General features: G+C 39.7%; 2 protein-coding genes across 3 annotated transcripts in view; one reads left to right on the top strand and one right to left on the bottom strand.

Annotated features, from left to right (window-relative positions):
- Nucleotides 1–14,515, bottom strand: part of LOC136181106 (NLR family CARD domain-containing protein 3-like) — a 494,962-nt gene that overhangs the window by 325,479 nt on the left and 154,968 nt on the right. The window lies entirely within an intron of this gene.
- Nucleotides 1–14,515, top strand: part of LOC136181096 (NACHT, LRR and PYD domains-containing protein 3-like) — a 128,162-nt gene that overhangs the window by 37,010 nt on the left and 76,637 nt on the right. The window contains exon 12 of one of the 2 annotated variants that reach the window (XM_065961400.1): nt 9,939–13,572. The exons of the other annotated variant lie outside the window; for it this stretch is intronic. Coding sequence (XP_065817472.1) covers nt 9,939–10,495 — 557 coding nt within the window. The 3' untranslated portion in view covers nt 10,496–13,572. Of the gene's footprint in view, nt 1–9,938; nt 13,573–14,515 lie in introns of those variants that run through there. 2 annotated transcript variants of the gene reach the window in all.

Raw genomic sequence — 14,515 nt, 5'->3', positions numbered from 1 at the left:
ATCAACCTTTTTCTTTTGTGGAAGGACTTTAAATTTTACACAATCTGTTACTACATGCTTGTCTTTACAGAAAGTGCATTGAGAAGCAGGACTGCCACCTGCTGGCAGCTGTTTGAATGTGCAGTGCTGTCCCATACCTGGGTGTGAAGCACTGCCTTGAAAGTCTGTTGTTAATATAGTAGCAAAGCTGCTACCTTGGCTCTTATGTGCTTTTAGGTTCACTGTTTGGTTTCTTGTTACCATCCTTTTGTTTGACAGGTGGTGGTCTTGAATATCTCCAAACAATGGATCCAGAAGTATATTTGCTTGTTTTTCCATGAATTCCACAAGGTGTTGGAATCTAGCTCTCCTGTTTGTTCTTTGCAAAACCTCATAGGCTGCCATTCGCCATCTTTCTCGAAATTTATAAGGAAGTTTGGATGCGATCGACCTTAAAGTTGAGGGAATATCAAGCTCCTCCATGTGCTGCAAATCCTGCATAGCATTACAGCATATGCATTCAGCGCTCCTCCATCATCAGCTTTAATAAGAATCCATTTCAATGCCTTTTCCAAATAAGCACAGGATATTTTGATTTCGTCCCCATAGGGCTCCTTTAATAGTTGTTTGGCTTTTATAAAACCTCTTTGTGCATCCATATGTAGACAGCTTCGGACAAGACTTTTAGGCTGGCCTGAGGTGTATTGCTCAAGAAAATAGAGCCTATCCTGGCTGCTATTGGTTTTATCCTCAATAAGGTGCTTAAATGCCTGCATAAAAAATTTATATGCCATAGGATCACCATCAAATATTGTTATCTTCATAGTCGGCAGCATGGCTAGTTTTTGTTGCATTATTATAAGTTCAGCAATGTCGTTCTGTCTTTGCCCTGTGTTAATGTTATCATGATTGTCATGGCTACAGACTGAGTCATCCATACTGTGTAACCTGGAAGGCATTGAATGTTTAGTTGATTGTGAAGGGTTGTGAAAATCGCTTTGATGATGCATTGTTTCAACAGTTTTCTGAAGGGGTGTTTTAGGCACTGCACCCATTCTCATAAACTCCACCGGTGAGACCTCAGGATTCATAAAGTCTATTTTCCTTTGTCTATTTTCATCCAGATATGCATTCATTCCATCCAATCGAGTTTCTTCCTCCACTCCAGGTCCTGGGTACATTTCATCCATTTGAGTGTTTTGGAGAATCTTCATTTTGGCAGCTGATGCTGCAATTTCTGCGTTGAGCTCCATGTTCTCCAATTATGTCTTCAACTTTGCTTCTTGCAGTAACAGTGCATGTTTGTCCTTTAGGACAGCAGGGCAGCATTTTCAGCAGCTGCCTTCCTACATGCCAATGATGCTGAGGAAGAAGCCTTTGATCCTCTTGATTTTCTTGACACATTAGAGATGCTGTCCTGAGGTTCAATCCTCAATTGTGCAATTTGTTCCTTTTTCCATATTTCAACCTCTTTCACACAATATTTAAAGTTGAACATCCTAGGCTCAAATTTTCCTTTACAGGATGCTTTGAGAGCTTTTAACATTTCTTCTGCCTCTGCAGAGGTCTTGGGAATTTCCATGCTTTATTTTATTTATCATTCGTTATTATGATGACAGTTTTGTTTATTTATTTTTTGCGGAGCGCAGCAAGACGTCATTTTGTGATGCTCCCTTGCTTACGGAGCATGTTTAGCCTATATTGCATTGCATTTAGATCAGCGCCGTTCGTCAACTCTTTAAACACAGCCCACATCCATAAACACGTTAATTTGCACTCATCTTCAGTCTGTTCATATCGTCTCTTGTATTTTAATTCTCATCCAACATTTCTAACATGTCATACAAAGCGTTGAACACCGATCCATTCATCATTTATTTGTTTACTCACGACCGGACAAGTGTTTCCTCTCTGGCGTCTTGTCCTGTTCACAGTGTGTTTCTTCTTGATCGTAGCAGAGTTTTTTGACTTAATGTGATGGCTTCAAACAAAATCAGTTAGGTAAGCCGCTGCTGAGCGGGTTTAACACGCTATCAAATAAAAACAAAAGGCAGCCGCGGATCCAAAGTCAAATTATAAACTAAATTTATTAATAGAAAACTTTTCAGCAAAAATAAACTTCACAAAATAAAATAAACAAACAGATCGCTATATAATGTATATCCTAAGTGGCCCTTTGCAGTCAAAAAACTGTTCCGCTTCCCCACTCTCACTCTCCCCCCAGGTGTCCTTAATCAACTTAAATTCCACTGCCGATACGTCGCAGCTCCGCCCCATAGAGGGAGAAATAATGCACAGATACCCCCCAAATCAATTAGCAAAATGTAAAACCAAAATAAGCCAGAATAAACAATAATATAAACAAATAATTCTAAAGTCATTAATGTTTGGCTCTTTACAATTTTTTCACTGTAAAAAAATCATATTGCCATTTGGCCACAACAGCTGGTGTAGACCAGCTCCTAGTTATGCTGCTATAGGCTTAGACTACTGGGGGAACTGGCACCTTGAGCTCCTATATCTCCCTCCCTCTCTCTCTCTCTCTCTCTCTCTCTCTCTCTCTCTCTCTCTCTCTCTCTCTCTCTCTCTCTCTCTCTCTCTCTCTCTCTCTCTCTCTCTCTCTCTCTTGCTCTCTCTCTCTCTCTGTGAGATCATATTACTGCATGTTGCTATCTGTAAATCTCAGTTACTAACCACAGCATCCTTCTTAGCTGTGTTTATGTTTAAGTCGTCTTCTGTTAACTTTAATTTCATCAGTCTAAAGAATTTGAGGACAGACACAGTGTTGGCTGTATTCTGAGTGAGATACTGTTCTAATAGAAACAGAGAGAACTGTGGAGAACTTCACCTCTGCCTCCTGATTACTGATTATCCATCTGCCAGTTTAAACTGGAACAATCTGATTAAAAATGATCTTTGTTCTAAATGCTTTCATTAACCAGCTGTTTGTTTGTGTCAGGATGCAGGAACAGAGACCAGACTCTCCTGGACCCAGCTGTGTGTCCATGAAGAGTGATCGGTCTATAGGTCGCCTTATTGACTTTAAAGATGGACGTCCTGCTGATGGAAGGTGAGAATTAAAAATCAAGTTAATGTTATGTCTCTGTTGTTTAAAGACTCATATCTTAGCTCAGAGTTTCATTATATATATCCCGTTGTTTTCTTGTGTAATATGTCCTGTCACAGAGTTCAACAGGAGAGCTCCAACATTCACAGAGATCAATCAGACCAGCAGAATCCAACAGACCTGGACTCCATCTTTATGGTGTGTTCAACACACTGTTAATTAATATACTACCATTACAATAATTTAATTCTAAGTTATTGTTCTGTTTAGACCAGCTGACCTTCAGACTGACAGATGAACCACATGTTGAGTTCAACCAGTTTATATTAAATATCCTGTGTCTCCTTCTGTTCCAGCTGCTGGAGGAGAACATCATCACCTTTGTGAAGAACGAGCTGAAGAGAGTCCACAGGGTTCTGAGTCCAGATTACCCAGAATGCTTAAAGAGTCAGAGTGAGGATGAAGAGCAGGGGAGAAGCTGCAAAGAGGCATTTTTGAAGATCACTCTCCACTTCCTGAGGAGAATGAAGCAGGAGGAGCTGGCTGACTGTCTGCAGAGCAGTAAGAACATTTTAACAGATTTAGGATTATAGAAAAAAGGACAAAGAGGTTTAAAGATCCAAACTCAGATTGTCATGTCATCTATATCAGGATCTGTTCATTGATTTCAGTTCTTTCTTTATTCAGGAACAGTCGCTGCAGAGTGCCGGCGTAAACTCAAATGTAACCTGAAGGAGAAGTTCCAGTGTGTGTTTGAGGGGATTGCTAAAGCAGGAAACCCAACCCTTCTAAACCAGATCTACACAGAGCTCTACATCACAGAGGGAGGGACTGGAGAGGTCAATGATGAACACGAGGTCAGACAGATTGAAACAGCATCCAGGAAACCACACAGACCAGAAACAACCATCAGACAAGAAGACATCTTTAAAGCCTCACCTGGAAGAGATGAACCAATCAGAAGAGTGATGACAAAGGGAGTGGCTGGCATCGGGAAAACAGTCTTAACACAGAAGTTCACTTTGGACTGGGCAGAAGACAAAGACAACCAGGACATACAGTTCACATTTCCATTCACTTTCAGAGAGCTGAATGTGCTGAAGAAGAAAAAGTTCAGCCTGGTGGAACTTGTTCATCACTTCTTTCCTGAAACCAAAGAAGCAGGAATCTGCAGGTTTGAAGAGTTCCAGGTTGTGTTCATCTTTGACGGTCTGGATGAGTGTCGACTTCCTCTGGACTTTAAAAACAACGAGACCCTGACTGATGTCACAGAGTCCACCTCAGTGGATGTGCTGCTGACAAACCTCATCAGGGGGAAACTGCTTCCCTCTGCTCACCTCTGGATAACTACAAGACCTGCAGCAGCCAATCAGATCCCTCCTGAGTGTGTTGACATGGTGACAGAGGTCAGAGGGTTCACTGACCCACAGAAGGAGGAGTACTTCAGGAAGAGGTTCAGAAATGAGGAGCAAGCCAACAGAATCATCTCCCACATCAAAACATCCAGAAGCCTCCACATCATGTGTCACATCCCAGTCTTCTGCTGGATCACTGCTACAGTTCTGGAGGATGTGCTGAAGACCAGAGAGGGAGGAGAGCTGCCCAAGACCCTGACTGAGATGTACATCCACTTCCTGGTGGTTCAGTCCAAACTGAAGAACATCAAGTATGATGGAGGAGCTGAGACAGATCCACACTGGAGTCCAGAGAGCAGGAAGATGATTGAGTCTCTGGGAAAACTGGGTTTTGAGCAGCTGCAGAAAGGAAACCTGATCTTCTATGACTCAGACCTGACAGAGTGTGGCATCGATATCAGAGCAGCCTCAGTGTACTCAGGAGTGTTCACACAGATCTTTAAAGAGGAGAGAGGACTGTACCAGGACAAGGTGTTCTGCTTCATCCATCTGAGTGTTCAGGAGTTTCTGGCTGCTCTTCATGTCCATCTGACCTTCATCAACTCTGGAGTCAATCTGATGTCAGAAAAACAAACAAGATCTCGGAGGTCTAAATTATTCAGAGAAAAACCTGACCCAACACTTTTATATCAGAGTGCTGTGGACCAGGCCTTACAGAGTCCTAATGGACACCTGGACTTGTTCCTCCGCTTCCTCCTCGGTCTTTCTCTAGAGACCAATCAGAATCTCATACGAGGTCTGCTGACACACACAGGAAGTGGCTCAAAGACTTATCAGAAAACAATCAAGTACATCAAGGAGAAGATCAGTGAGGATCTGTCTGCAGAGAAAAGCATCAATCTGTTCCACTGTCTGAATGAACTGAATGATCGTTCTCTAGTGGAGGAGATCCAACAGTCCCTGAGATCAGGACGTCTCTCCACAGATAAACTGTCTCCTGCTCAGTGGTCAGCTCTGGTCTTCATCTTAATGTCATCAGAAAAAGATCTGGACGTGTTTGACCTGAAGAAATACTCTGCTTCAGAGGAGGCTCTTCTGAGGCTGCTGCCTGTGATCAAAGCTTCAAACAAAGCTCTGTACGTGCTCACATAACTATCCAGTTCAAATGTAGTTCTCTTCATTCAGAAAAAAACAACTATAGTTTGTAATTGCTTTCATTTGTGTTCTTCTGAATCCTCTTCAGGCTGAGAGGTTGTAACCTCTCAGAGAGAAGCTGTGAAGCTCTGTCCTCAGTCCTCAGCTCCCAGTCCTCTAGTCTGAGAGAGCTGGACCTGAGCAACAACAACCTGCATGATTCAGAAGTGAAGCTGCTGTGTAGTGGTTTAAAGACTCTACACTGTTCACTGGAAACGCTCAGGTAAGGACTTATTCATGTGAAAGTTTACCCAATAAGCTTAAATGTACTTAGGTTATTTGATATTTTGATTAACTTACCAAACATATCCTCTTCAGGCTGAGTGGTTGTAACCTCTCAGAGAGAAGCTGTGAAGCTCTGTCCTCAGTCCTCAGCTCCCAGTCCTCTAGTCTGAGAGAGCTGGACCTGAGCAACAACAACCTGCAGGATTCAGGAGTGAAGCTGCTGTCTACTGGATTAAAGAGTCCACTCTGTAGTCTGGACACTCTCAGGTAAGGACTTATTCATGTGAAAGTTTACCCAATAAGCTCAAATGTACTTAGTTTATTTGATATTTTGATTAACTTACCAAACATATCCTCTTCAGGCTGAGTGGTTGTAACCTCTCAGAGAGAAGCTGTGAAGCTCTGTCCTCAGTCCTCAGCTCCCAGTCCTCTAGTCTGAGAGAGCTGGACCTGAGCAACAACAACCTGCATGATTCAGGAGTGAAGCTGCTGTCTACTGGATTAAAGAGTCCACTCTGTAGACTGGACACTCTCAGGTTAGTGTGCTGCTGATCCACATTATTCATCTAAGATCACGTTTTCTTGATGAATCATTTATTAAATGGGCCTTGGTGGTGGTTTAAAGTTTTCCTGTATTTTTCCACATTAAAGCTGTAAAGCTCTGAGCTCGTTCTATAGCTCTCAGTCTTTTAGTCTGAGGAAGCTGGACTGGAATAAAGAAAGTTAAATATGAAGTTCTTTCCCCACCAACAAACAAACCATGGATAATGTTTGGAACATAAAGAACTAAAGAATCTTTATTTCAGATGAAACAGTTCAGAACTGTTTCTACATCACTGCTGATGTCAAAGCAGTCTGTGTGTTTATCTCACGCTCTGTCTTACCTTCACTATTTGTCACCAGAGTAAATATTGATTAGTATCAGATTATGAAGTCTATTCTGTTCAGCTGCATGGTTATGACGGGATGTTACTGGTAAAACAGAGAAGAATGGACCAATGGATGTTAAGCATGTTGTGTGTGTGTGTGTGTGTGTGTGTGTAGTTTATTAGGCTGTCTGATCACAGAAGAAGGTTGTGCGTCTCTGGCCTCAGCTCTAAGCTCCTCCCCCCTGAGACATCTGGACCTGAGCTACAATCATCCAGGAGAACGAGGAGAGAAGCTGCTGTCTGCTGGACTGGAGGATCCACACTGCAGACTGGAGACACTGAGGTACAGACAGACACACAGAAGCTGTCTCACTGTTTCTGAATGATGAACTCTGCTTCTTGTCTGATGCTGGATTTAAATGAAGATGTATGAAATAGATTCTGATCTGGTTTCTTCCTCCAGTTTGGACCATAGTGGACTGCACAGACTGAAGCCTGGTCTGAGGAAGTGTGAGTGTGTTTTCATTTCTCTTCATCAGAACACAGCAGCACATGTTGGAGTGTAGAAGAGTAAATGCTCTTGAACAATCAGACAGAGACTATGGCTTGTGAATAAAGGATTTGTTTATTTCTCTCGGAGAAGTTAATAACAATAACTTAGATTTATATAGCGCCTTCCATGAAACCCAAAGATGCTTTACAAAGTGAGTGTGTGTGTGAGTGTGTGTGTGAGTGTGTGTGTGAGTGTGTGTGTGTGTGTGTGTGTGTGTGTGTGTGTGTGTGTGTGTGTGTGTGTGTGTGTGTGTGTGTGTGTGTGTGTGTGTGTGTGTGTGTGTGTGTGTGTGTGTATGTGTCTTGTGTATCAGAACATGATCTTATGACTTGGCTAAATTCAGAGGTTAGATAACTATTGGTTTGTGCCTGCTGCTGTCCAGATTGTGTTTCTGTTATGATTAAACCTTTCAAACTACAACAGGATGAGGGCTGGAAGTAACACAAAGTGATGATAAAAGTGAGGGTGATGGAAACTCATGAGAGTTTAAATATGAAATAAAAAATGTAAACTGAAATAAAAGTGATAATCCAGTGAATAGAAAATCACCATTCATCACATCCAACAGAAATGTATATTTTACAACATGCAGTTTTTGTGACATTTCACATTTTGATGTTGGCTGCTGGCCGGCTGCTCGTAGTCGAGCTCGTGGAGCTCATCAACTTTAAAAACAGCAGAAATCATTTTTGATTTGACGTTCATTTTCATAAACATGTAAATATGCAGAGTCTCCAACATCAAGTTCTCTCCTCAAAAACATCCAGACGTGAATTCAGTGATGAAATAGAAACAGAATATCTTTAGAGACATAAGCTAGCTCTCCTCCTCGTCTTCTGGCTGTGCAGACAGTAAGGCACACAGCAAAGTCCACGATCACCATAGTACAGGCCAGCAGGAACATCCAACAACAATACACAAGTCAGCTGCAGGCCGCCAGGTGGCCAGGTGAGGTCGGGACGGCGTGGCCTACACCTTAGACAAGCATAGAAAAACTCACAAGGACTGAGTTGTCATCTGTTTCTTCAGATTTTGATCTGTTCATCCAGTCCAGTTAAATTTCAATTAAAACAAAAACATGTATGTTGTAGAGCCTAGATTGATGGAAAAGAAATGGTCTCCATGACTTCAGAAACACAGTTTAAAAGTAGTTAGACAGGACAAAGGGACGTGGCACACTCCTGCTGCCATCACATTGTGTGTGATAGTGAAAGTGGAAATGAGGCTCCTGTTTGTGCTGAATGTGACCTCTGAGGACAGAACAGTTGGAGACAGCAGATGGTTCATAGATTCTTTGTGCTGCACTTTGATTAGTCAGACTTTATTCACTGCATGTGTTTGTTGATTTGGATCTCCATTCTTCCTGGCTGCCATGGTAACTCCATTTGAACTTGATTAGAAGTGGATTATTACATTTCAGTGCTGTCAAACATCATTCAGTGCTGAATATGAACTGTAAGTTTGATTGGCTCTCAGTAAGTAGGGGTGTAACGGTACACAAACATTTCAGTTCGCTACAGTTCTCAGTTTTGAAGCTTCGGTTTGGTACATTTTCACTACAGTAAAGGGACCTGATGCAACGCTTTTTTTTCTTTATTAGGAACATTTATAATTTCCCTTTTATACATTGGACTAAGTGCAGCATCGACAGTTCAGACTTGTACACCTGCTCAGGTTACTTTTTAATAACATTTTAAATTAAACATTGTGGAAAAAAAAACATAAAATAAACTTATGCTGCTTCCTTCAACCAAAAGAGTCTCCAATAAATAAAAGATATGAATGAAATAAAGTATTTTAGAATGAAATGAAGTCATTAATATAGCCTATATGTAAAAATATTTCTTTTAAATTAACTGACACCTTTTAGTTTATGAAGGCAACACTTTTTTGAATGCTCTTTGAGCACATAATAAACCTAATCACATCTGGGACAGTGTAGTTTCAGAACTATTAATATTTCCCTTTGTCGATATAAGAACTTCAATGGCATTTTTTATGGATTTGGCCCGTTTAGAATTACTAGCAAAAGGCTGTCTGTTTTTTCCTAGTTGCAGTGATGTTTACGTTCACGTGGTGCCTTTTCAAGTGCTTTAATAAGTTGGACGTGTTGCCTGTGACGTACCCGATGTCCGCTGAACAACAACGGCACACTACTCTCGTCTTGTCAACGTCTCTTTGTCCATTATTGTGGGAATGGGGAGGGAGGTGTTCATTCTATCATGCTGCAGGTTATTCTCCCACACAGACGCGTCTCCCCCTCCCCTTTTACTCTTAGTTTGAGCGGGATCATCGCTGAAAATGAAAACAAAACTTAAGAGTAAGTCTGTAAAAAGAACTCCATCCCGGTTATATGCAACTGTCCAGACCAACAGGACTCGAGGAACTACTAATCTGCACAGTTTGCACAGTTTATGTTTGAACTTTTTTACAAGTTACTAACTAAAAGCTGTGTCCCATACCAGCAGCCGCAGCCTTCCTCCACCCTGAGGTGTTCTTCTGCTTTGCGGTCTGTGTGGGAACACAGATTAAATCACTTTTGTTCCGCGCGTACTCGGATCAGTCCCGTACCGTACCGAAACGGTCCGGTCCGAGTACGTGTACCTTTACACCCCTATCAGTAAGTGTCAGTAAAGTTGTTGATGAATGAACAGATGATAACCTGCAGCTGTGTTGTGTCTCGTTCTCTCCATCAGACGCCTGTGAGCTGGAACTGGACACAAACACAGTGAACAGAAAACTGAAACTGTCTGACAACAACAGGAAGGTGACATGGGGGGAGGAGCTTCAGTCATATCCTGATCATCCAGACAGATTTCATAACTGGTGTCCTCAGCTGCTGTGTAGGACTGGTCTGACTGGTCGCTGTTACTGGGAGGTCGAGTGGAGAGGAGAGGTTGATGTATCAGTGAGTTACAGAGGAATCAGAAGGAGAGGAGGCAGTAATGAATGTTTGTTTGGATATAATGATCAGTCCTGGAGTCTGATCTGCTCTGATGAAGGTTACTCTGTCTATCACAATAACATAAGAACAGAGATCTCCTCCTCCTCCTCCTCCTCCTCCTCCTCTGTCTCTAACAGAGTAGCAGTGTATGTGGACTGTCCTGCTGGCTCTCTGTCCTTCTACAGAGTCTCCTCTGACACATTGATCCACCTCCACACCTTCAACACCACATTCACTGAACCTCTCTATCCTGGGTTTATGTTCTGGTCTCCTGGTTCTTCAGTGTCTCTGTGTCATCTGTCGGTCTGAGAAACACTGCTGACTGAAGATCAGCTGACTCTGTTCACTCTGTCCAGCTGGTCTGTTTCATGGTTGGTGGGTGTGATAATGGGCCCTGAAAACAGCAGTCATCAAGCCACTACTAGAAAAGAACAATCTAGACAATAATGAATAATTACAGGCCTATATCAAATCTTCCTCTGTTAGGTCAAATGATAGACAAAGCTGTGTTTCAGAAGTTAAATAACTTCTTGATATTGAACAACTGTTTGGATGTCTTCCAGTCAGGTTTTGGACCAAACCGCAGCACTGAGACAGCTCTGGTTAAAGAGTAACTAAACCCTAAAACCACTTTCTTCAACTCTAAACCTCTGTATTTGAGTATTAAGTAGTGTTATGGATCAATCCAAGTCCCAATCTCGACATTTGAGTACAAAGTGTGAATCATCATGTGTCTGGTCAAGATTCCTTTTACATTAAATATTTTACCGCACTCTGAGCACCTACGTGGTCTCTTACCAGTCTTAAGTTCCTTATTTTTCAAGTTTAAAGTGAAAGTCTGCAGTCGTATTTCTTCCAGGGACTTGAGATTCTCCACCTCTTTGAATCATAATAATCCTCCTTTAAAAGAACAGAATTAAAACATAGGTCAGGGTAGGCTATAGGGCTGTGTAAGTAAATTCAGTTGCATTGTTATCCCAATGAAAGGATTTGCAACCATCACATCGCTGTAGTCAGAATTTATTGCAAGAAAATTGTATTTATGCAGATTTCAGCGGTTGCCCCTTATATTGCAGAGTTTAACCATCAAAGACAATATTCATAGACTTAATGAAAACATTCATACATCTTTATATTCAACAGAATTTATTTACTTTTTTATATTTTTATACTTCTAAACAAACATGAATAAAATGGTAATAACTCTAATATTTCATATAAATAAATACAAATAACTAGTTTAACAGAACAAACAATATCAAACAGTGCAGGGAGTAGAAGTGGTCACAGATGGCCGAGGGATAGCAGGGGACAGGATTAACTTTATTGTCTCACAAAGTGAGAAATTTGTCTTCAGCTCTTCACCCGTGCTGCAGCAATAAAAACATCAACATCATCCTTCACATCAAACATAAAACGATAACATTATTAAGTATATAAATACTTTGGGTTCTTAGCACGAGGCAGCCCGGGTCGCTACAGAGCAGCGCCACCGTTGGAAACCGGTTAATTGTTTTATGATTGCATCTGGAGAGAGAAGATGAGCATTTGTGAAACAATGGGCGTTTTATAATATAGAGTGAACACAAAATATTAATACAAATATTTTACAAAATAGAAGAAACAAAGAAATGCATCCAAATAAAGTTAAGTACCTGTTCTCGGGCAAAGCCTCCTGTGAAGCATCTGACAACGACAGAAGAAATCGGCTCTTTGACTATAGTTGAGAAACAATAAAAACAAAAGAAAAACAAAGACTGCACAACAAGAAGCTCATAGAAAGTGTAGAAAACAGCAAAATACAAAAGCAAATATTGATCATTTTATTGCAGATTTTGTGAGTACATTTTGGCAACCAAGGTGTCCAGAGGTTAAATAGAAAAGACTAATGCAATCAAATCAACTTTGTTACTAGTTTGTCACATATCCAAGACTCTAATCATCATTCAACTAATAACTTTGCATTTAAAGGGTTACAATTCAGAAAATAATTGAATGTTTTGAGCAAGTCGAAAGTTGTTTAACTTTAACTACACTGTAAAAAAAAAGATACACCATAACTACTCTATAAAATTGAGGCAACAGATTGCACGCAATATTATTAATTAAATCTAACTATGTTAAAAGTTGAGTTAATGTTACTCAAATCAGACCCTTAAGAATTACTTGTTTAAATTGAGTAGATTCAAATAAAGCACAAAAATAAATTAACCAAATTTAAACAAAAACATTAAGTAGATATCAATAAGAGAAATGTCTAAATTAGTAAATGGTACTGATATAAATAATTAAATTCAATATATAAATGATATATAATTGAGTAATACTAATCTTTATATTCATTGCATTTTTTAATTTTCCTTAATAAAATTAATTAAAATATAAATATAATAATTTCTTGGCAATTACATACATGTTCGCGTTATGACCTACATTTTAGTGTGAGATTAGAATTAGTCGATCAGAAAATACAGAATAAATATTACTTAAGTAAGATACAATGACATTTAATGCTTGACGAAAGTAACACTTTTTATCAGACTTTATTAAAGGTACAGCATTTCAAGCAGCCTTTAACATACAGAAGATGATGCCAACAAAAGATGTGCATCCAACAAAAACACACTCTACAGTTTCATATCTCCTCAGGTGATTACCAAGGTGAAGAAAATATTATTTTTTAGAGGGATGTTGAGTTGAGCAAATTAAACATGTAAAACAGAAGATGACTCCTGGCCCTCTAGTTTCATCTTCTGGATGATATCTTGAAAGATGTGTGCGTAGGGCATTCAAAGTTTTAAAGGAGCATGGACAATCATGAACAAGACAAGGTACCGGATTTCCAATTTCAAATGTCCTGTGCTGTAGTCTGTAATGGGTCAGAAGATCACCCCTTGTCGTCGCTATGAATCCACAGATTTTACACCGCCATCTCATCTGGAGACACCTAGAAGATAATACAGAAATATTTAAATTAGAGATGTGCCTTTGCTCTTATTTGAATATAAAAACATCACCCTCTCAATTACATGTGTACTATAGCTTGTATTGAAGGGCTAGTAAAAGTTATAATTAGATTTTCAGAGTTCTTCTGGAAGTGTTCTCTTTGTCTCTTTAGTTCTATTCTAAACATGAATTCTGGATGAAATGTAGAAATTCTTGTCCTAATGCTCATAATATATCCAATGAGTTTGATGAAAAAGGTTGCATCTCATTTTAAATTAGAATTAGGATAAGACTTCTTTAGTCTTAACCATCAATGTTGCATTTTACTCAAATGTATTTATATTTTTCTGCTGCGTTACGCTGTAATAAATGATTCCTTAGTCATGTATATTTTACTTAATATATCTGATAAAATGTATTAAATAAAAATGCTTTCTTGATTTTGTGGCAATTGTTGAAAGTAACCTTCATACAAAAATGTTTGAGATAGTATCTGCTTATTTTGGTTACATTAAATATAAGGAAGACGGATTTGTAAAAAAAAAATTAAGTTAAATTTTTACATTGAATAAAATCAATAGATATTTTTTATCACAACTAGCAAAGGCAGAGAGAGAAAGAACCCAGTTCAGCCTATGAAAAGTGTTTGCACTTTAAAACTAAACTTCCACGAGTGAATATATATTCTTAATGTAGTGGGTTAACCTCCTAGGATTACTTTATCCTGCATGTTTCATGTATGACAAAAGTATAGTTTTTAACAACATTCACAAATTCACTTTGAATTACCTTATCAACGTATCTAAAAAATAGGTAAGTAGCTCTAATTATTAAGTAGTTAATGCATAGTTAAAAAAAAAAAAAAGTAAGACATCTTCTTTGCATAATCAATAATAGAATGAACACAGAGGGAAACTGTAAAAATGTAGTGTAGCCTGCTAATGACAGCTCGGTGTCAGCAAGCAGCGAGTGAGGAAATACTGTAAATTAGAGAGGATTAAATAAAGAGGAGCAATTTATGCTTTTCAGCACGTGAAAAAAAAGGAATGCGTGAGAGCTTGCACGAGTATCACAGACACAGTCACAGTCAATGTGTGATTTAGCAGCTCTGGGCTAACAGCTCTCGGTTGTGATAAATTTTGTGTTTTTTAATGGAGCGTGGTCGTCAGTTCACGAAACTCAAATCTGTCATGATCGGCTGTGCTGAAAAATGACGGTTCAAGACACTGTCGTTGCATTGCCAATTTCTCTCCTCGCATTTTTCAACACGTTATCGTACCTTTACCTGCTGAATGAGAAAACTATGACCATGTTGTTTACATCCCTCCCCGCGCGAGCGATTCCTCTTTCCTCTTCAGCAACTTTCAAAATAAAGCTTGTGGT

The sequence above is a fragment of the Labrus bergylta genome, chromosome 2 (genome assembly GCF_963930695.1).
Source record: "Labrus bergylta chromosome 2, fLabBer1.1, whole genome shotgun sequence".
In the NCBI taxonomy this organism is placed as follows: domain Eukaryota; kingdom Metazoa; phylum Chordata; class Actinopteri; order Labriformes; family Labridae; genus Labrus; species Labrus bergylta.
The sequence above is the reverse complement of the archived record's forward strand: the minus strand, read 5'-3'. Positions and strand labels throughout refer to the sequence as shown.